We start from the raw sequence: 22978 nt of genomic DNA, 5'->3' as shown, positions 1-22978 counted from the left end.
CATACATTAGTTTTTCTATATCCTTGTAAGTATATATTCTAGTTCTGTCTCTTTAAGCTGAAGACTTGTCTGTAACTCCTGTGGTCCTGAGCAATCCCCTTCTCTAGAAAGATGTCTCCACCTTCATCCACTGTACTGAACTCAAACCCCTCCTGGTATGCAAAATAAGTATAGCACTTTTAGCATGTGGAATGCAGCTCTCCCTGCGAAATGTTTAACAGGCTACTGGTTAAACTTGAGAAGTGTTGTTTACTCCAGAAGTGTCTGGAATCAGTTATGCTTAATAGATTGGATACCTTGTTTTTGATGGGATAATATGTAGAGCTGTGTTTTGCTAAATCTTCTGACTTTGAGCCAAAGCAAGCTCTTTTGGCAGGATCTGCTATCACAAACATAGATCTTAAACCAAGCTTTTAGACAATGGCATATCAACACTTTACTGAGGAGGCTGCTACTAGGCCTCGCCTTGTTAGTGTTTCCTCCAAACTCTGAGATCTCCAGCTCTGCTATAAAGGAAGAGCCATGTCCATGGAAGGTGAAGCAATTTGGATGGCAAACAATACCTAGGAGTAACACTTATGAAAAAATTGGTAGGGGAATTTTTTCCTTTTTGTTGGTATGATTAAATTAATTACAGAATCATTTCCAAGTAGAAAAAACAAAAACCTGGCATGTTGCTGAAAAAACTGTAACTTTTATGAGTTAATATTGATTAAGCCATAAAATAATTGCAGACCATATCAATCCTTCTATCAAGTGGTAATACATGAAAACTTCCATTTCTGGAGTATATTCCATGCAGAATTCCAGTTGATTCACTTTATAGGATATTCAAAGTATGGTCTTTGAAAAATTAAAATCATTAACACTTTAAGACAGGTAAAAAATACATAGGCTTCTAAAATGACTCCCATTTTACAGATTATACTGTCTCATACTATGTTGAACTTAACCATAATATAAAATATACCATATGATATTAAAAAAATATTTATCTTACCATACACTTGGTGCAAGGAAATAGCCCCTGGCAACAAACCATGCTGAGGACTGACTGGCTAAGAAGCAGCTCTGCAGAAAAAGACCTGGCTTAAGCTGCGCATGAGCCAGCAGTGTGCCCTGTCAGCAGCAAGGGCCAACAGCATCCTGGGCTGTATGAACAGGAGTAAAGGCAGTACATTGAGGAAGTGATTGGGGAATGTAAAGCTCAAGTGAGCCTTGGCTGCAGTGACCATGAAATGGTGGAGTTCAAGATCCTTAGGGAAGCGAGGAGGATGCACAGCAAGCTCACTGCCATGGACTTCAGGAGAGCAGACTTTGGCCTCTTCAGTGATCTGCTTGGTAGTGTACCATGGGATAAAGCCCTGGAGGAAGGAGGGGCCCAAGAAATCTTGTTAATATTCAAGGATCACTTCCTCCAAGCTCAGAAGCGATGTATCCCAACAAAGAGGAACTTGGGCAAAAACGCCAGGAGGCAAAAACGCCAGGAGGCCTGCATGGATGAACAAGGAGTTACTGGACAAACTCAAACACAAAAAGGAAGCCTATAGAGGATGGAAGCAAGGACAAGGAGCCTGGGAGGAATACAGAGAAATTGTCCGAGCAGCCAGGGATCAGGTTAGGAAAGCTAAAGCCCTGATAGAATTAAATCTGATCACGGACATCAAGGACAACAAGAAAAAATTCTATAGGTATGTCAGTGATAAAAGGAAGACTAGGGAAAATGTGGGCCCTCTCTGGAAAGAAATGGAGACCTGGTTACCTGGGGCATGGAGAAGGCTGAGGTACTCAATGACTTTTTTGCCTCAGTCTTCATTGGCAAGTGCTCCAGCCACACTGCCCAAGTTGCAGGAGGCAAAGGCAGGGACTGGAAGAATGAAAAACCTGCCTACTGTCGAAGCCAGCATGGGTTCATGAAAGGCAGATCCTGCTTGACCAACCTGATCTCCTTCTATGACCAGGTGACCTGCCTAGTGGATGATGGAAAGGCTGTGGATGTTGTCTACCTGGACTTTAGTAAGGCCTTTGACACTGTCTCTCACAGCATACTCCTTGAGAAGCTGGTGTCTCACGGCTTAGACAGGTGTACTCTTTGTTGGATAAAAAACTGGATGGATGGATGAGCCCAGAGAGTCATGGTGAATGGAGTTAAATCCAGTTGGCAGACGGTCACAAGTGGTGTTCCCCAGGGCTCAGTTTTGGGGCCAGTTCTGTTTAATATCTTTATCAATGATCTGGACAAGGGGATCAAGTGCACCCTCAGTAAGTTTGTGGATGACACCAAGCTGGGAGGGAGGGTTGATCTGTTCGAGGGTAGGAAGGCTCTACAGAGGGATCTGGACAGGCTGGATCGATGGGCCGAGGCTGCTTGTATGGGGTTCAACAAGGCCAAGTGCCAGGTCCTGCACTTGGGTCACAACAACCCCGTGCAATGCTACAGGCTTGGGGAAGAGTGGCTGGAAAGCTGCCTGGGGGAAAAGGACCTGGGGGTGCTGGTTGACAGCCGGCTGAATAGGAGCCAGCAGTGTGCCCAGGTGGCCAAGAAGGCCAACAGCATCCTGGCCTGTATCAGAAATAGTGTGGCCAGCAGGAGCAGGGAGGTGAGTGTTCCCCTGTACTGGGCACTGGTGAGGCCGCACCTCGAGTGCTGTGTTCAGTTTTGGGCCCCTCACTACAAGAAAGACATTGAGGTGCTGGAGCGTGTCCAGGGAAGGGCAACAAAGCTGGTGAAGGGCCCTGAGCACAAGTCTCATGAGGAGCGGCTGAGGGAATTGGGGTTGTTTAGTCTGGAGAAAAGGAGGCTGAGGGGAGACCTTATCGCTCTCTACAGTGAGGTGAGTGTTGGTCTCTTCTATCAAGTAACTAGTGATAGGATGAGAGGAAATGGCCTCAAGTTGCACCAGGGGAGGTTTAGGTTGGATATTAGAAAAAATTTCTTTACTGAAAGGGTTGTCAGGCATTGGAACAGGCTGCCCAGGGAAGTGGTTGAGTCACCATCCCTGCAAGGTGTTCAAAAAATGCACAGACGAGGCACTTCAGGACATGGTTTAGTGGGCATGGTGGTGTTGGGTTAACGACTGGACTCGATGATCTTAAAGGTCTTTTCTAACCTAAACAATTCTATGATTCTATGATTCTAAGATCAGGTTGGAGACCATCTAAGGAACCTGAAGGTGCACAAATGATGAGATGCATCTGTGGGTCCTGAGGGAACTGGCAGATGAAGTGGCTACACCACTATCTAACATATTTGAGAAGTCATGGCAGCCCGGGGAAGTTCCCACTGACTGGAAAAGGGGAAACATAACCCCCATTTTTAAAAAAGAAAAAAATGAAGACCCGGGAAGCTACAGGCCAGTCAGTGTCACTCTGTGCTCAGCAGGATCATGGAGCAGATCCTCCTGGAAACTATGCTAAGGCACATGGAAAATAAGGAAGTGATTGGTGACAGCCAACATGGCTTCACTAAGGGCATATTGTGCCTGACAAATTTGGTGGCCTTCTATGATGGGGTTACAGTGTTGGTGGATAAGGGAAGGGCAACTGACATAATCTACCTGGACTTGTCCAAAGCATCTGACACTGTCCTGCATGACATCCTTGTCTCTAAATTGGAGAGACGTGGATTTAAGGGATGGACCACTCAGTGGATAAGGAATCGGCTGGATGGTTGCACTCAAAGAGTTGCGGTCAATGGCTCAATGTCCAAGTGGAGACAAGTGGTGGTCCTCAGGGGTTGGTATGGGGACTGGCACTGCTTAACATCTTTGTCGGCGCCAAGGACCGTGGGATTGAGTGAACCCTCAGCAAGTTTGCCGATGACACCAAGCTGTGTGGTGCAGTTGACATGCTGGAGGGAAGGGATGTCATCCAGAGGGACCTTGACAGTCTTGAGGGGTGGGCCCGTGAGAACCTCATGAAGTTCAGCAAGGCCAAGTGCAAAGTCCTGCACCTGGGTCGGGACAATCCCTAACACAAATACAGGCTGGATGGAGAATGGATTGAGAGCAGCCCTGAGGAGAAGGACTTGGGGGTGTTGGTTGATAAGAAGGTCAATATGACCTGGCAATGTGCATTTGCAGCCCAGAAAGCCAACCATATCCTGTGCTGCATCAAAAGAAGCATGACCAGCATGTTGAGGGAGGTGATTCTTCCCCTCTACTCTGCTCTCATGAGACCCCACCTGGACTACTGTGTTCAGCTCTGGGCCCCCAACATAAGAAGGACATGGACCTGTTGGAGTGAGTCCAGAGGAGGGCCACAAAGATGTTCAGAGGGTGGAACACCTCTCCTATGAAGACAGACTGAGAGAGTTGGGGTTGTTCAGCCTGGAGAAGAGAAGGCTCTGGGGAGACCTTATGGCAGCTTTCCAGTACTTAAAGGGGCCTACAAGTAGAAAGCTGGAGAGGGACATTTTACAAGGGCGTGCAGTGATAGGACAAGGGGTAACGACTTTAAACTGAAAGAGGGTAGATTTAGATTAGATGTAGGGAAGAAGTTTTTTACTGTGAGGGTGGTGAGGCCCTGGAACAGGTTGCCCAGAGAAGTTGTGGATGCCCCATCCCTGGAAGTGTTCAAGGCCAGGCTGGACGGGGCTTTGAGCAGCCTGGTCTAGTGGAAGGTGTCCCTGCCCATGGCAGAGGGGTTGGAACCAGATGATCTTTAAGGTCCCTTCCAACCCAAACCATTCCATGATTCTATGATTACTCCCATCTGCTCAGCAGTCATTAGACCGAATGTAGATACAACATCCATTTCTGGAGCCTCAGCAGAAGACAGAGATCAATATACTGGAATGAGTTCAGTGCAGGGCCCCCAGGGGTGCTCAGGGCTGCAACACTTGTCTTGCAGGGAGAGGCTGAGGGACCAGTGCTTGTTCAGCCCAGAGATGAGAAGCTTTGGGGGGACCAAAGCTGTCAAGTGAAAATGTTATCACAAAAATGGAGCCAGGCTTTTCACAGAGGTGCCTGGTGGGATGATGACAGGCAATGGGCATAAGTTGAAAGAAAAAGGAGAGGTTCAGACTGGATGCAGGGAAAAACCTTTTCCACGTAAGGACAATCAAGTAGCAGCATAATTTGCCCAGAGAGGTTTTGTCCTTGGATGTTTTAAAGACTGGACTGGATAAAGCCCTGAACAACCTAGTCTGATCTCACAGCTGACCCTGCTTGAGCAGGATGTTGGATGAGAATACTCCTGAAGTCTATTCCACCCTGAATTAGCCTATGATTCTAAAAAAACAAATCACCATACAAATTAGCTGTAAATTATTTGTATTGGAATAAAAACCTAAAATTGTGTTACATCCTTTAAAAATAATTAATGCTACAATACGTGGTGGCTGTCTGCTCTCTATTAAATAAGCAGCTCTGAGAAGTTCATGTCTTTCAATTTAACGATATTGCATTATTGTGCTATAATGGATTTTCCCCACTGTGAAGAGGTTCAGATGTAAGACTTTTTGATAAACAAACCAGTGCTAGGTTGTATCAGACTCAACTGAAGAGCTATGTGCATCCCTTGACCTAACAAAGGTTTATGTTATCTTTGGAAGTTCATCTGCTAAGCACTGCTGTACAGATGACTTTCTGAATTAACGTACTCCTTAGGACACAAGAGTTTTCAGGGTCTCATGAGAACTGAAAAATTCTGTGTCATTTATTCAAAGCCATGTTAAAAAAGACCCTCAAGGAAAACCCTGCAAATTTCCATTTAAAAAATTATCTTGTATCTAATGCTACGGTACTGAATCAAAATACAAGTTTCTTCAGATAAGAAGAGTACAGAAACCAAACACATACCATGCAATACAACTGTCACACTAGAAACATTATAGACTATCTATATCTTGCTTCTTACCCAGGAAAATGATCTCAGGGTCACAGTGAAAAATTCCCCAAAAGCTCCATCCCATCATGAAGTGTAGGCAGAAAAAAAATCAAGCAAAATGCAGACAGGGATGGAAATAAAAGGGGCTGACTTACCTTTATTTGCATTGTATTAATAGGAGAGCTCGTCTGACAGTGCAATGGTCCATGTGTCTGAATATGAAGAATATAAAGAAGAAATTCTTCTCGACTTGACACAGGCCAACCGACATGGAGAACTGTATTGTTGATGGCACTTGGTCCTATATTGTGCAGCTGTCAAACAAATATCATCAATACTTTCGAAGGCAGTAAAGAACAACAAAAAACACAGCAACCACCACTTAAGACATTTTCAAATTCTTAGTGTCCACAGCCTTGAAGTACTTTGGGAAAGATGTATAGATTATTGATATCATTTTATTGATGAAGAATCTGTGACAGGTAGGGGAAAAGGACTTCTCTATGTTAGTCACAAAGCCAGTGGCAAATCTGGGAGAACAACCTTTTTTGTCTGAGTCTGTATTCAAGAAATCGATCACCTTTCCCATTTTTCCCTACATATTAAAGAGCTGAAATTACCTAAAAAAGTATAAAAAACCCAAACCAAAACACACTAGCAAAAGACACGATATACAAATATATACAATGAACCTTAACAGAACATACTTGAAAATAGTAGCTGAAACTTCAGGACACAAAAGAATCACATGTCAGAGTGCAGGAATAGAAGGTATAGCAGAGTTTAAACTAGTTTTTTGTGGTTAAGAACTCTATTTTCAACACTTCTCAGTTCAAATTTCCCCAAAATAAAAAAAAGGAACTAGTTTTCCTAAAGTAACATCCCAGGACATTATTCTTTTCTGGGAAAATGAGTATAGATAGAAATAATAGAAATTAAAAAATCTGGGCTATTAAAATAGTTTTCTTATATCAGTTTACAGTTTGAAAATATCTGATGACTACAGGAAGTTTGGATATGTGTTAACACTGGGCATGAGAGCTAAAGAAGCAGAACACCATGGAGCTTTACTCAAAGTTTCTAGAGATGTGAAAACCTCCTTTTTTTAAATGTGTAAAATATTTGTGACTGATGAGCTTTATTTAGAACCATATAAAACCCACTTTCAGTCTTACATCATCTTCAGTATAGTTTTTTTGGGTGGGTGTTTGGCTTTTTTTATGCATTGCTGATATCAATAAACCATGAAAGCACTTTCTTTAATCACTGTGACTAAACACTGTAACTATTCTAATACATTTGAAGTCACATACATCGTTCCACAAACAGCCCAAATGCTTGACACAAGAAGATTTAGAGATTTTTCTGTTTAGAGAAATGTGTTAAGATGAGGAATTAACTAATAAAATTTTGTATTATTTTACAGTCTGATTCATTAGTTTAGTATTAGTCATGCAAATTGTAATCTTACACTGCTGATTAAGCTCAGTTGCTTGTATTTTCTTGAGTTCTTGTTTGTGAATTATAACCATATGTGAAGCAGTCTGTTTTACCCCCTAGAATAAAGGTCATCCATGAGATTGCAGAGATGGTCTGTATTCCATGGAGTTCACTCAATGCACTTTTTTCTAACGTGAACTCTTCTCTTAATTGATGAATCACCCATAGAAAAAGCCCAACAACAATGCAAGGTGGAAATATGTATACTTCAAACATTACCAGTTCTTTTCAACAGAACATTTTCTGTGCAATGAGGTAACAAGTTACATGTATGTCTACAGTTTTTTTTTCATTTAGCTAAATTTCAAAGGAAACATATTTTTTCCTGTGCACAAAACTCAAAGTTTTTAATGAGAAACCAGTCAAATCACTGAAAATATTTGGCACTGATTGTAATGAGCTTTTAAGCACTGTTTTTAATTCTTATCAAACACCCAAAATATTTATAGATCCCTTAAATGTTAAAGACAGACTCCTATCATAAACTAGTATCTCCTCCAGTAACATGAAGAGATACTAGGGTTCTGAATTCCCAGATTAAATTTGGGTCATGTGCTAAAGACAGAATATTTACATTTGTGGCTTTATCTAGTTGCAGATAAAGACAATAAACCAAATTCATCAGGATTTCAATGGGAACAGCATGAGGTCCTGTGGCAATGTATATCATTTTTACCTCATAGATGTGTTCTACTAAAGGACCAAGTTCTTCTTCTTTTGTAGGTTCTTCTTTGGGTTCCCAGTTGTGAAGCGGCAAAATAATTGTTGGGGGGTGAGACACTCTGTAGTATATAAAACAGATTAAAACAGTAACTGTTATCAGTGATCAGCTGCATTACTTTTAGAAAAAAATTAAGACCGCTATAGAAACCTGAGCCTTTAAGGGCATTTCATTTGGGCACATTCATTAGAATTAGGTGAGGTGAACAATACAATGCTTCCATAAAGTACTACCCAGTCGTTACAGACTACTGAGCGTGTGCATTTAGTTTCATACTTCCTCTGATCAATGTTCCTTTCCAGACAAGGGAGTGACTCTATTTGGAGAGAGGAATGCAGTCTGTCAGGCATTTACATCATTCATACTGGTGAGGTATCTGAATACATTATCCACAAAACTACAGTAACGATACGTAAACAAATGTATTTTCTTATTTCCCTTTAAAGCCTGTAGATGTTTAATGCTACGCATCTTCCTTCCTTGCAATACATTTTTAGATATTTATTTAACTGCTCTGACTATAAATTCCTTATAACTTCTGTTATTATTCCTTTAAAAAACCTTGCAAAGTAGTCTATCTCATTTTACCGGTGGGAAACTGAGGTACTGTGACTTCCATAATGTCACAATGGAAATTGCTTTATGAAGAAACTGAATTCAGAACTAGAGCCCTTAAGAGTGCTCCAGGCTTCCCTTTTGCTTTGCAAACGAAGTGGCAGCTAAGGCATTACCTGAAACACTGCTGTAACTTGCAACATGTAAATCAAACATAAATGAAGAAAAGTGACTAAATATTTGACACCTTTCTTTCCTTCTACTATTTTATTTTTCCTTTCTTCCTCTGTCTGACCTCAAGAAAGGACCAAGTAATATTCTGTTAACGTTTTTATTTGAATCACAAGCATTTTATTTCCCATAAAAACCGCAAGTTCCTTGGAGGGGTCCCATTCAGATGCCAACTTTAACCTTATTCAGTTGTTGAGAAGTTGGGAAATCAGATCCCAAGAATTTATTTTAGCATGGTAGGTGAGTTCTGGCACAGACATCTGTCATCTGCTAGTACTGAAAGTAGCTCTTGATGCTAAAATGGTTAAGTATTACCCTTCACTTTCGCTCAGTTTTGCTGGTTTCCAGAATCTTTAGCTTAAAGAAAAGCCATAAAATTTCAATGCTTGTTCTGCCAAAGCTGGAATTTTGCTGCCAGAAAACTGTTAAAAAAGAATTGCTAATGAGTTTTTTTCAGAATATAACATTTGACTAAAATGATGGACTTCTATCCATCGATGTTAATTCACTTTCCCTTGAGTCTAAACAGAGAAAGCACCACTGCAGATTGCCCCTTGAAGAAAAGAACACAAGACTGGATGTTTTTGTTGCAAATGCTGACATTTTAAAATACTTTCGGAAGAAACAAACTGTTCTTGCTTCCAGCTTTTATGTCATATACAGTGAATGAAATGTTTGATAGAAACTTTTCTACAGAATATGGCTTCTCTAAGCAGCAAGTGATCCCAGAGACGAACAACTTAATACCAACCAGCTAAAGTAAAAGTCTTCATGAAATTTAGGGTATCCTGGAGTATCCTGCTAACTCTAAATACTTCCCCAGACTTTGAAAGGCCAGCAGTTCGTACTAACAAGTATGCCAGAGGACAAATTTACAAGCCAAACCAAATAATAAAGGAAATGAAACATATTCATTAAAAAGTCATTTCAGATGAGGTACTTAGCCTAACTTGTTATATTTCACAAATGGCCTTGTTTCCAGTAAGAATTTTAATTATTAATTTTTGTTGGAGAATAGGAACTTTCCTCTGTTGTTAGAAACCCTAAGTCACAGAGTCCCTTAAGCTACCACAAACATTTGCAAACCAGAAACTGTACATAGACAAAATAAGAGGAGGCATGAGGTTTCAAAAACCAGTGTTTTCTATTGCAGTGTTTTTCTTATCCACAGAATTACAAAGTGCAAAGTATAAATGTAGACATTCAATTCAAATTATTATAAAATATATAAGAACATTTATTTTAACAGATTTTACAGTTATCTTGAGGACTTCTACTATTGACATGAAAGTAGCAAAATCAGATCAAATTAAACAGAAATCCTCTTTTCACTATTATATTTTGTATTTAACTGAGAATATTTTTAACATTTGAATGATTTATTAATGAGGGTTTTTCCTAGACTTTTAGGTGACAATGATCAGTTAAACAAAAGCACTGAAAAATAAGGCAAAGGAAGTATGTTTTACAGAAAAAGCTTATATGGGTTATACAATAAGAATTCTGCCAGCTGCAAATCCAAATTACTTCCTTCCTGAATGCCTCATTCCTCTAGTGCTCTTTCAGCAGTGGGAAATAACAATTACATCTATAAAACTCTTACATTTTTAGAGAAAAAAAAGGTAAGCAGAATTATCAAATCTCTGTTATCAGAGCAATTTCTCATTGAATGAACTATCTAAGGAATTATCTTAAATTTGTTTTGAATAGGATACTGAAGAAGATTTCCTTTCTCATAGAGGCAGAATTTGCATGTGTCCACTATGCAAGTATATATGCATGTATGCATATACACAATTTGATAACTACTTACTCTTCCTCAGTAAAATGTATGATTCCAGTCCCACTTCATGCAACTCTGTGCAGAGCAGTAGGGAAACCAATGCAAGAAATTTTCCAGTCCAAATGTGGACACAGTCTCACTTCTATTTTTATCTAGGAAATTGTGAGCAAATGGTTCCCTTGGAGCTGTATGCTTTAGCATCTCTGAGTAATTAGCAAAATCTGTCAACAAAGCATTTGGGAATTTTCCTTTGTACATGCATGCTATAGCTAATAAGAAAACTAAAAGACTTAAGAGGAAAGGAACTGGAAGTCAATCAATTAAGTAATTCCTCTGTATTTAATGACCTGTTTCTTAGCACTGCAGGCAGCAATTCAAGCCACTTTTTCCACTTGTGGCCATGCTGTGTTTAAGAACCAGAGATGTTTTGGTCATTTTTTGGTGTCTATCTATTTACCTGTTACAGCACTTTTCATTAAAATGAACCCACTATGGCACAGAAAGAACATGATGGAGGCAAAAAAAGTTTCCAAAAATTTTGCAAACAGGACAAAAAGTTTGTAAGATTTTTCTATGAAAGTGATGAGCAACCTCACTGAAAAAAACAGAATCCACAGCACTGGAAGCAGCCCTTAGTGAGAAGTCTCATGTATGTATCCATAACCATTTCATTGATGCACTGAAACTCCATCCAGTCCTTAACCTGGGTGTCCACCTGTGGCAACATCTAGCAGTTACTGGCTCCCAACATTTTCTCACACATGTGCAGCCCAGCAACTAACCCCTTTGACTCTTACCTCCTCAGCTTCTACTTCTCTTTCTGTGTCACCTTTCTTCTAATCTTGTATTTTTCACCTCTCTTCCTATCCAGCTCATTTCCCTAGATCACCAACTACAGAAAATGCAAATAATACTCTTATTTCTGTTCTTTTTAAACATGTCTTTCAACTGCTCCTTTTCAGAAATATATGCATTAACATATATCCACAGTCTTTGAGTTCCAGTCCTCTTTTTTCCACCTAACTCTAGCCTTAGGATTAGTCTTCTTAACCTAGAAAAAACTTACAAAAATGAAATACTTAAAAAATTTCCCTGATTTAGATTGAATATTAGAGCAGAAAACATAATCTCTGTGATCTGCAAAATGATTTGACTCTCTGCTGGCACTAGGTAGTCTAAGTATTGTCTTAGAGTGATAACAATAAATGGATTTTTATAAATCCATAAAAGCATAAATAAATGCATTTTTATTTGTTTACACCTAAGGCAGCCCCTTGAGGTGCATCATGTAAGAGACATCTACACCTCTTGCATCAGCCAAACCTCATGGCCTGACTGTGGGAGTGAAGCTGGGCTATGTACCTCCTGTTCTCCCCTTGCAGAGCTGAGAATGGTTAAGGTCCAGAGCTGTAGTTTGAGAAGAGAAGATGTAGGAAATCTGAGATCCCAGACAAAAAGCATTTTGGGCAATTATTTCCTTTAAAAGAACATCCTGCTGACTTCCTTCAGGATGCCAGGATAGAAGTCTAGTTCCAAGATTTTACGGGCTAGTCTGAGCTTCTTATCACCTAATTGCATTTTATAGATCCTGAAACCAAGCTGTCTGTGAAAATAGATAGAAATAATTATCTTTGATCATATCCTGTGCTTGTTTAGTTTTGGCATTCCTTGTGTCAGTGGACAGGCACCTGCTTCAGATGGAAATGTAAGAATCCTACGGTAGTAGCTGGTTGACCTCTTGTCATTCCCTATTCATCCTTTCTCCAGAGGCCTAACTCTGCTATTAGTATATGCCTTCCCATAATATGTTTCATCATTTCAGTCATAAAAGCAGCAGATTCTGCTTTGGTATTCAGAATTAAGTACCTAAGTGGTTGCACAAGCAGACCTACACATATGAACAGGCATTTGGTACTACCAACATCCATACACAATTCGAATGCCTAAATAAAATGCTGGCTCTGACTGGTGTTACTACAATGTGGGATCCTACAGTGTGCTGCAATTGCACAGACACTCAGCAAGTTTACTGGAGTCCATGTGGGCAGTCCTGCCCTACATGACCTGGTAAATCCTTAGAAGCTCCATCCTGCAAGGCTTGCAGGGGTGAGATTCCCTGGGAATTCTCAGGTGTTCTTGGTGGATAAGGCATTTGGGATTATAATATGTCAAAAGATTCACTACATGGGATTATTATATGTGGAAAGATTCAATATAAAATATAGTTATCGTTATGGATTGAAATGGTTGAATACTTACCCTCTAATCTGTACTTGAGCCATAGCACTGATGTTGATGTGGAGGTTAACTAAATTGCTGGTGGGGTTAATCTTGTTAGAACTAGAAAAGACATGTACAAGGATTAAAAGAGGTTATTTAGCAGAACTCTAGATTGTTATGGATACAGCACTGAATACCACAAGGATTACAATTAGGAAGCAATGCCATTAGACATATTACACCATGGGCTTGCTATTGCCACTCTTCAGTCTTGCAGGACACTAGTATTTAAGCTGGATATTATTTGAGCTCATCACATGTTTAATAACATAATCAACTCAAGCTTCCTTTAAATAATCCTATGTGTGAATATAATGATACAAATTTATTTAGCTCAGAATATCATGTAAATTCCCTTGTTCAACTTGGCTGTCTGTATGGATAGGAGTATCTTAATAGAATACAAGGGTGTTTCATGCATTGGAGGAAGGCAGTGTTAATGAACAGGATATAGGCTTTCTTATAATAAAATTTGCTTTTATGACTCTCCAAACTTGTGACTTCTGCATGACAGAGTCTTTAAAGAAAAAAGAACAAAAATAAATTGTTTCTTTACCTTTCTTATTTTTTTCCCTCCCCTATCCAGAGAGTGTTTACACTCTTAATCCCACTTAGCAGTGAAAACAGATGCCTATGTTTAAAGCCTAGTGCTCTCAGTCATTTTATTGTCTTTTCTTATTGCAAATCCTTAGTAATAAAGGTAATTTCTCTTACTTCAAAAGGCCATTCCTGTGACTATACCCCACTCATGTAGAGAAAGGTTTGCAGGTTCAAATTCATGAAAACAGTGAAAATAAATTACAGACTTAGAATTTATTTAATTATGGGATTAATGATACTAAGTTTGGAGGTTTTTTCCAAGCAAGTATGGAAGAACTTCCTTGCTTCATGGAGACTAAGTTTCTATTGCCGTCACAGTTTACTGTTATCACATCTGGGCAGCATCAGTCAAACGGAAACATTCAGAGGAGGCCAGCATTCCCAGCAACTGACTCCTGTGGAGTAAAGGGCAATACTGCTTTGATCCAGGCTTTTTGGTTACAGATTGCTAAAATTAGGAGCAGCTCTAATTTGTTTGTAAATTAATGCAGATTCCCCTCAAACATAATTTGAACTTTTGATGTAATCCTCTACAGCCATTACAAAAGTACAAAAATTGCTTTAAGAATGACTATACCACTAATTTGTTAGAATAAGTTCTTTTTCAATTTGTATAATGGTACTACTTTCCATACAGCTAAAATACAGATTTTGATCATATATATTTGGTATTCAAATCTTTTTTGTGCTTTATGGTATTTTGTAGAGAAGAAAATAGTTTAAATAAAAGGGCCAGGACATCTCCCTCTCAGGGGTATATAATTGCCTAGCAAAATCCGTATCAGAAAAGGAATCAGATTTCAAGACGCTACCCAGCCTCTTGCTTATTTCCGATAAGTAATGAACTTCAGTCTTGCAAACCAAAATATTTATTTTCCACTTGATGTTTTGGAGTAAATTAAAGGTCTCTCTTTTGAATAACTCAGAGGAGGACACAAATTCAAGACATGTTCTCTGCTTCCTTTTCCTTCCATTTAGGTAAATTCCTCTCTCTGCATTGTGGATTTCTGTTTCATTTTTATTTTAAGATTGTTTTCCCTGCTTACTAAGGACATAGAAATGCACAAACTGTAGTGCTGCTTGTGAATGAATGTACAAAGCAGTGAATTTAACTGTAGAGTACATTCCCTATGCAAGAAGTTTACTTTCTTTTTTCTTTCTTTTTTTTTTTTTTTTTTCTTTAAAGTAGGTGGGTGCTCTTCAGCATTTTGATACCAGTTTGTGGAAACTGTTCTTTCTGGTAGCCCAACAGGTTTCCTCCCTTTACATTTCAGTGAGTCACACTCATGGAAGAAGCATGAGATGTTGCTGTCTCCTGAAGTTCAGACTTATTCCTCAGTAAAGCCTTGTCACTTTTTCTACGGAAGTGACGTACCCTCAACTCTTACTACCTAGGAAGATCTAGCTACCCAAAAATCTCTGAACATTACCAATTTCACAGCATGAAAAGTGCAGTAAATAGAGCCTCTGATACCCATTTAAAACGGTATTGCTTGCATTAATGACCTGACAGTGAACAGTGGTATGGACAGGGAACCTACAAGCTAGACATTATATCTTCTATCTCCCTCTGGAGGAGCCCATGCCCCTGTTTCCATAGTCTCCAGCTCACTAGCCAGAACCCTGGGAGAGGGCTGAGGCCTGAAGAGGCACCTCATCGTCTTCTGTGGTGTTGCTGTGCCCTTCCCAAGTTTCTGCATGTTCTTTCCTTCAAGGGTTACATTATGGAAACATGACTTAAACATTTTAAATGTCTCAGTTATTTACCGTAGTGAACATGATCAAGGCCCTCATTAAAGGCCAGACATTAGCAATTAAGTCTCTGTGTGTGGGGCAGGGAGGGCCCCATCAGGAACTCCAGTGTGTATTTGATGAGGACAGATGGAGCAGAAGCCCTGCCACCTACTGAAAAAGTCCCAGGTTTGTTCTTGATGTTATCCTAACCCAGCCTGTCCTGTGCTTTTTCAGCCCTGTGGAGGAAGTACTGCTCAGCATAAACCAGAAGATTCTCCAGCAGTAACATTTCAGCCCCACAAATGTGGAGGAAATTAATGGAAAAAGGACAAAGGTACACCTGCATCAAACTGAAACAGTTTTCTCTTCATGCCAGTAAACCTGTTGAGCAGATTTTAACTGTTCTCCTTTTATTTTCTAAATTGTTGTGAAGAAGTGGCATGTCTTTTTATTTTTTCAGAGCATGATACGTTTTTAAATACAGAACTTCATTACAAAGTGATCACTGTTCATTAATTCTGAAGTGGAAAACAAAGTGCAAATTTGGCAAATCTGTAGATCTTTGGAACACTGACCAAAATCAGTTAACCTGAATTTTAACAAAATAAAATTATGAGAATAAGTCTAAGATTGATTTTGCTAAAAGCTAACAAGGCTGCAACTCTGCAAATCCTCCTGAAGAAAGCTGACATAGGAAAGCCCATGATATAACTACTGACACTGAAGAGTTAGAGTGACCTTCTTATATATTACACTTCAGATATCAATCTGAATTCAGAATTTAAATAACCATACTGTTGATAAAACATCTAACCTTTTTATTTGAAGCTCGAAATTGATGCTGAAATCTGCATTTTCAAAATGCTGAACAGAAAATCGAATGCCTGTAGAGAACTGAGAAAGAAACAAAACAACAGGTTACTAAAAATGCTTGGTCTCTCCATACCAAGAAAGCAGTACTGTTCAACATTGCATTTCACAGACTTGTATAGGATACTGTTGCTTTTTAAAATTAGTATGACATAATATTATCTAGCTGTTTTCAGGAAAAAATACCATCCTCCCTGTGTATGTCACCAGATTTAAAACTTGGCTGGACGGAGGAAAGATCAAGAGGATCAGAGAAGCATACTCCCAAGAACACAGTGGTGGGCCCTTCTTCATCTAGACAGTCTTTGCTCTACTCTGCCAAGAAAAAAGAAAATTATAGCTGTCTGGCAACTCTCAAGCCTGCCTCCATCCATGCATGCCTTTGTCCAGGTCTCCAGGGCTTCCTGCTCCTCCCATTGTCTCTGTAACTATGACAGGTGAGCTGCATATTTTAGGTGTTGCAGGCCTGACTGATCACATATTTTTCTTCTAGAGGCTAGATTAGCAGCAGCTCGATGTTTTAATTTGATTTTGTTTGAGTTTTTTCATTGCCGTTCAGTTAACAGGAATACAACTTCAAAGTTACATTTGCAGTTTAGTTTGCCACAATGTGCAGTGTGTGACCACAGAAGATAGAGGGTAAAACACACTGAAGGGGATAAGGGCTTCCACTGGTGCTCCCTTGTATATATGCAGACCTTGCTTGCTCCCTCTAATAATTTCCATCTGCCTTGCAAGAAGGGCACAGAGTAAGCAGAACAAGTTAATTCAGAAGACAGAATGGAATTGCAGAGCTAACCGAAGAAGGAATATACAATAGCATATGGTGGAGTCTCTGTAACCCTCGTTGGACGTATTTACAGCCCCAGTATGTAAGTGGCAGGGGAGCTGGGGAAGATGCCATCTGCCCTCCACGATAAATCAATAAAATTGTGCTGCAATGTTTAAATTAATGTTTTTAATTGCCTCATTTCAACTGCACATGTTTTTAATCTAGTAATTTTTTTTTTAAATGTGAATTTTGTATTGAGACTGACAGCAAAGTCTACAGCCTGTAATCTTATACAACTTCTCACTCCTCCGCACCTCCCCTATTGCCTGATGGTAGAATTTCCTGCTGGATAACTTGTACACTGTGCTTTCATTTTTTTAAAAAAGATAGTTACATATACCCTTATTCTCAATGTGGAGAAACAATCTTCCTGAGAAATTCAACAAAAGCCATTAGGAAATGAGGACATCATTCCTTCATCTCTGCCAATACCTGACTAGATTACGGCGGAGGGCAGGGAAGAAAAAAAGCTGTCTGCTTGGTATGCTTTCCTTAACATACTTGGGGTAGCATTGTCAGCAACAGGACAGGACACAACAATGTAGAGTTTTATGTTTGGGACCTAGATTCAACATCACTGAAGAGGAGGCATTTTCCTCTGTGGGTATCAATTCAGATATTTAGGCAATTCCTTTTTCCCAAGCATTATTTTTTAAAAATTTTCATTCAATTTTCCTTCTTTCCTCACTTGCAGTTGTGCATCACTGAATCTTAATCCATCTCCAGAACAAGACTTAGCTAACATGTTTCAATTACTTCTTTCAGTTTCCTATGCTGAAAGCAATATAGTAATCGTAAAAGAAATGGCAAGTTCGAATCTTTGAATTCTGACCATTTTAGTGTCACAGTTGTAGCTAATCTCTTTTTTTGGAAGTAAAATCTTTAAGATGAAAAGATAATACTCATTAAATTAAACAGAAGCTGAATAGCTGACTTGGAATAGAGGTGTAAGCTATTTTTAAGACTACTTTTTGGAGATGATTTTAACAACTTTATTGATATTTCATTCACCTTTAAAAATATAATGATTTTTTTAATCTCTAAGACAAAAATTTCCAAATATTCAATTCAGCATTTCTCTTACTGTTTTTACTAATCAGTCTATATAAATTTGTTTCCACTTATAGCAGAAAAAAAGATTTGATGAACCAAAGATAAAGTTTTTCTCAGATATAGCAGACATGAACTGCAGTTTTGATGATCTATTATACCCCTGAGGCTTAACTCCTTATTTAATACTGAAACACACTCCTACTGTATGAGTCTAATAAGCTGCAGATGTTCCCTTTGTATGGTCATATGACTTCATTAATGTCAAGTAGCCCTTGACACCCCTACTAATAATGGGGCAAAGATGCTCACATGCCCTTGCTGAAAATCCACTGAGGCCAAAGGAGTTGAATTTGCTTGAGCTTGTAACTTAGGAATCACTCAACCTTATTTTAGTAGGACATTAATTTTATCAGAATAGTTTAATTTTATTTAAAATTTTCCAAGTGAACTTAGTTTCAGTAAAATTGCATTATTTTCCATGTTAGTAACACCATGTATCTTTGAAATACATGACGTTTCTGATAAGCTTTAATCTGTTATTATGTTTGACAGGATCTAGGAGTATGCTAGGAGACAGAGGGCTAGCTTTTTTTGAAGTGTCTTACAGTACATATGAAAGATAAAACCTCTGTGCTTTTGAAGAATCAGTTTGGTACATACCAAGAAACAGGGAAGATCTTCCAAACCTCCCAGTCTTCTAACCTTATTTCAATTAATTTCTATTAACTTCCAAATTGTTCTACTGGAATTTATAATAAAACCTACATCTCACTTCCTAAGGCCACTGAATGGGCATTAGGAAGCTTATCAGTCTGATCCATTTCAGTGTCATAAATAAGTACTTTGAGCACTCTTTGCCAGCAAGATGGTATCACAGACATTTAGTTTGCATTCTGGGCCATATGGTATTGTGATTTTTCCTTCCCGTTTCTTTTTATCTTCTTTTTTACCTTTTCATGTTTTTTTTAACCACAAAGATATTACTGAAAAGGTTAAGTAATTTTTGTGGCCAGTAAATGATTTTAAGGTCATAGATTTTCAAAAAGTCAGACATATCCCAATTTTGATGACAATAGCACATTTTGAAGATGTGAAGCATCAGACAACCCTGTAGCCCACTGCAGTAAAAGCCCATGGGTTATATCACAAAATCCTGACAACCCTCATACTCAGAAGTTGATCTTAAAGAGTTCAAGAATTCTAGGATTTCAGGGTGCTGAAAAGTCATTACAGTGACTCAATAGTTAAGAGTTTTAGGAATGTTTGATTTTGACCTAGCCCTCCCTTCCCACTCCCTCACAACTTCCACAAAGAGTCCGTTTCTGACTGAATATTTTGAGAATAACTGATCTCCTGCCAGAGCAGAATTGTTTTGCAAAATTGGAAATGGATCAGAGCAACCTTTCGTGATTTATGCAATTTGTACAAAGGGCTGGTATTTCACTTTTGGAAGTACATTTGCCATCATAAATAGATTTGGATTGAAAAAGCTCAAGTCCTTTCACCTTTACTAAGCTTCCAGGAGAGCTGGTTTCAAAGATAAAGTTAGGCTTTAAGCTTTCTCTCACTATAATCAAACACTTTTGCCATCTGGCTTTGTAATGCTCTATCTTCATATGCCTTAATTTTCAAGGGTTGGATTCTTTTGTTATAAGCCAGAATACCCTTAAACATGTTATGAACACTGCTGTTTTATTCTGCTACTTCTAAGTCTCTCTTTATGAAGTATTTTGCTTAGGAATATTTGGTAACAGTGCATTTATGGCAGCCCTAGAGCTGATTCTGAAGAAAAACAGGATTAGTTATGCTGTGAGAATTCGTAAGGAGACAGGTGAGAGTAGTACTGCTTTAGTGGCTGACAAATAGCATTCCTGAAGTCTTTACACTGCTAGCATTTTGGGTCAAGGATGATGTGGAAACAGGGCTTTGGATTCAAAGGGAGGAGTGTGAGGGGCTTAGTCTAATACCTCCACACTCAGACCTTTCCATTGCTTATGTTTATGCAAACCACGAAGATTTGCTCCTAGCTTATACAATGTTAGTGTCTCTTGTATTTAGTCTTCCTTTTCTCTTTCAAACCCAGGGTTTTTTATGCTCTCCTTCACCACCACTGCATCGCAATCATTCACAAGATTCTTGTCCACTTCTGTCTGTATCTTGAGAATTTGCTTCTGCCATGAGACTAACCAGGAAATCACTGAGCAGGTATCTAAATTTGCTGATTTTCTGGAACAAGAAATTATCTGCCTTGATTTGGGATTTATTTAGTGCTTTGGTCCATCATTGCCTCCCATCATCCCATTATGAAAACTCCATTCCTCAGAAATGTTTTAAATTACTCTTACTTTTTAGGAGTTTCATTTAGTAGAATAAAACAAAAACTACAAAACCTTTTAGTGCTCCTCTCTATGTCCTTCCTAGAAAATGTTTATAGCACCCCCTTCAGACTTCTAGTTGACAGTAGTTCTACAGAGAATGATCCTCACCAGGCAGGTTCTTGCTCCCAGTAGGTCCATCACCTGGAGTTCATTTTTCAATGGTTTCCAGCTCCTTGTAATCCCAAAGTGTCTCTCTCAACTACTCGTGACCATGAAAGCAGATGACTGTATAAGACACCTGGTCTCACGTTCACTTTCAAAACCTCTATGACGGATCTGAAGCTAACCCTATGATCCAAACAAGCTATTGTAGTTCCAGTCTCCTATTCTGTGACCCATTTGGTTCTTTTATCGAGGGTCAGACAGGAACTGCTTCAAGATCATAAGAGGCCAGGAAAACACCCCTCTATAGACAGTCTGAAGAGTGAAATATTGATCTTCCATAGGACAAACCTTAACTTACTAGGGATTTTGAAAATACTAAGGAGATTTGCTTTGGTTTCTTTGCAAACCCCCCAATTAGAAGCTTCTTCTTCTTCTTCTTCTTATTATTATTATTATGGATTATTTGTTTTTAGTTAAATATTATTCATAACATTTATGAATTTATGAGTAGTGCTAGGATTCCTCTGCAAGGGCATCCATGGCCAAACATTACTGGGTTCAACAGTTATGCCTAGAACTATTTTGTCATGAAACAGGGACAAGTGATGACAGTTGTGGAATGGGTAGCACTTTTTTTATCTCCAAACCTATGTTTAATCCTTATCTGCTGTCCATTGTCAGTCATTATTCAGTTCCACTCTTACCTAAAAACAAGGCTACCAATGTTCCATCTAATGTGTAGTATGATTTATGAACAGCTGTCTTAGGAAAATGTTTAGAATGACATTAACAACTTGAAGGAAAACTTGATTTAAACCATATTTTCATGATATAAATCATGATATAACCTGATAAGACACCCTTAAGCACTCAAGATGAGAATCAGGCAAAAGAAGCTGTCATTTACTATACATATCTTAAGCAGAAAGAATACTAAAAGGGAGAAATAAACAGACCACATAATGGATTGGGATTCTCTTCTTCTTATACTAGTGCAACTTCTGTGATTTAAACTGAGTCATTCATTTTCTTTACAGGAAGTGAAAAAAAACACAGGGTCTAGCACCATTAATCTTGTAGAAGAACAAATTGTTAGTTTTTCAGAAGCACAGTTCTGCCTCTTATTACACCAACAATTTCCTGTCCATGTAAATAATTTGGTTTATGTGCTGCTTATTGGGACACATTCTGCTAATTGAATAGATTTCCATTTGCTCCCCTTTAAAATTCAATTAAGATAAAAATCAGTAAATGCATCTGGTTTTCCCTTACGTTTGTGCCAGCCACCATGGGGTTCCCAAGATCACAAACCACCATTCTTGTTTCATTTTCCATCTTGTAATCACAGCTCAATACACGCAGTGCCTGTAACAAAAGGACACCAATATGGAGGTCAGAGATCACAGTGAAATGTATCCAGTTGGGAAAGTGATGCCTTTTTGACTGTGACATTTCTTTCAAATTCAGTCACCTGCTCAGTGCACTATCAAAACATTTAATTGGTTATTGTCAGACAATGGGGGAAAACTGATGCCATGGAAAAACAAACAGGAAAGTTTCCCAGTACTTTAAGAGCCATGATGAGATTGCTCTATTTCTAGTTTTAACATACTGCTTTGTTGTTGTGAATCATTCCTATAGCCATAATGACTCAACAGAGAAAAAAAGAGTAGGCAAAACTAAGTGAGGAGAACAGGCCTCACATTAATTGCAACAGTTGTGTTATTCATCACCCATCACTAGAAGTCTCTATAGTGAATTTCTGGCATTGGCAGAACTTTATTGTGGACCAAATTTAGAACTTTTATTTTCCAACCTATGGTAAAGTACTTTGAACATTAAATACTTCTGTAAAAACATAAACTGTTACCTGTGTTTATTATTTAGCACCAAAGGAGATAGATAGATTTTCACATTAGCAGAAATTAAGGTTTTTGTTGTATATAGCAATAAGTAAAATTTAACTGGTTTTCCAGCAACTATTCATTCAAAGTCCAGCTTGTACCTAACATTTCTCAGGCAGTTTTGTTCGGTAACTTTGAGGATACGCTCATATAATTTCCCTCTAAAGCTCTTCATGTAAAATGTATCCTAGGTTTTGGGGTTTTTTTTAAGCCTTTAGTCTTTATCACTAGCTGTTATAATCTGTAAACAAAATAGACTGTACAAAAGGAGGAACAGCTACAGAATAGTGGAAGTTAGGAGATACAGAGTAAGACAAAGCAACAAAATGTTTTGGGTTTTTTTTTTTTCTGTTTTCCTCTCTGGCATATTCAATAAAAGAAAATACTTCCATATACGTGCAGAAGTAAACCAGCTTTGTAAAAGCAGGATGCAGCTAGTTGTTGCTATAATGCTCTCCCACTACCTTTCCTCTCATTTGTGATTCTCACAGATTAAGCAATACATGCAAGGTCATGCTCTTTATATAAAAAGACCTGGGAAATCTCCAGACCACTGACTACCAATTCATTCCTATCTGTAAAAGCCAGCATGGACATGCTGAC

The 22978-nt window shown here is 38.7% G+C and overlaps 1 protein-coding gene across 3 annotated transcripts in view; it reads right to left on the bottom strand.

Moving 5' to 3' along the window:
• The window catches only part of ITGA8 (integrin subunit alpha 8), a 125347-nt gene that overhangs the window by 37710 nt on the left and 64659 nt on the right, over positions 1–22978 (bottom strand). For 2 of the 3 annotated variants that reach the window (XR_012653226.1, XM_075048476.1), the window contains exons 21-25: positions 21744–21836; positions 16048–16127; positions 12879–12959; positions 8006–8111; positions 5985–6143 (exon numbers count right to left, since the gene is read on the bottom strand). Coding sequence is in view for 2 of the 3 variants with exons in the window: in XM_075048476.1 (XP_074904577.1) it covers positions 5985–6143; positions 8006–8111; positions 12879–12959; positions 16048–16127; positions 21744–21836 (519 nt within the window). In the remaining variant the exon portion in view is untranslated. The remainder of the gene's footprint in view (positions 1–5984; positions 6144–8005; positions 8112–12878; positions 12960–16047; positions 16128–21743; positions 21837–22978) is intronic. The other variant, XM_075048482.1, reaches the window with a different exon arrangement.

This window comes from Buteo buteo, chromosome 2 (genome assembly GCF_964188355.1).
Source record: "Buteo buteo chromosome 2, bButBut1.hap1.1, whole genome shotgun sequence".
Lineage (NCBI taxonomy): Eukaryota > Metazoa > Chordata > Aves > Accipitriformes > Accipitridae > Buteo > Buteo buteo.
Note: the sequence above shows the minus strand (reverse complement) of the source record. Positions and strands in the feature narration are given on the sequence as shown.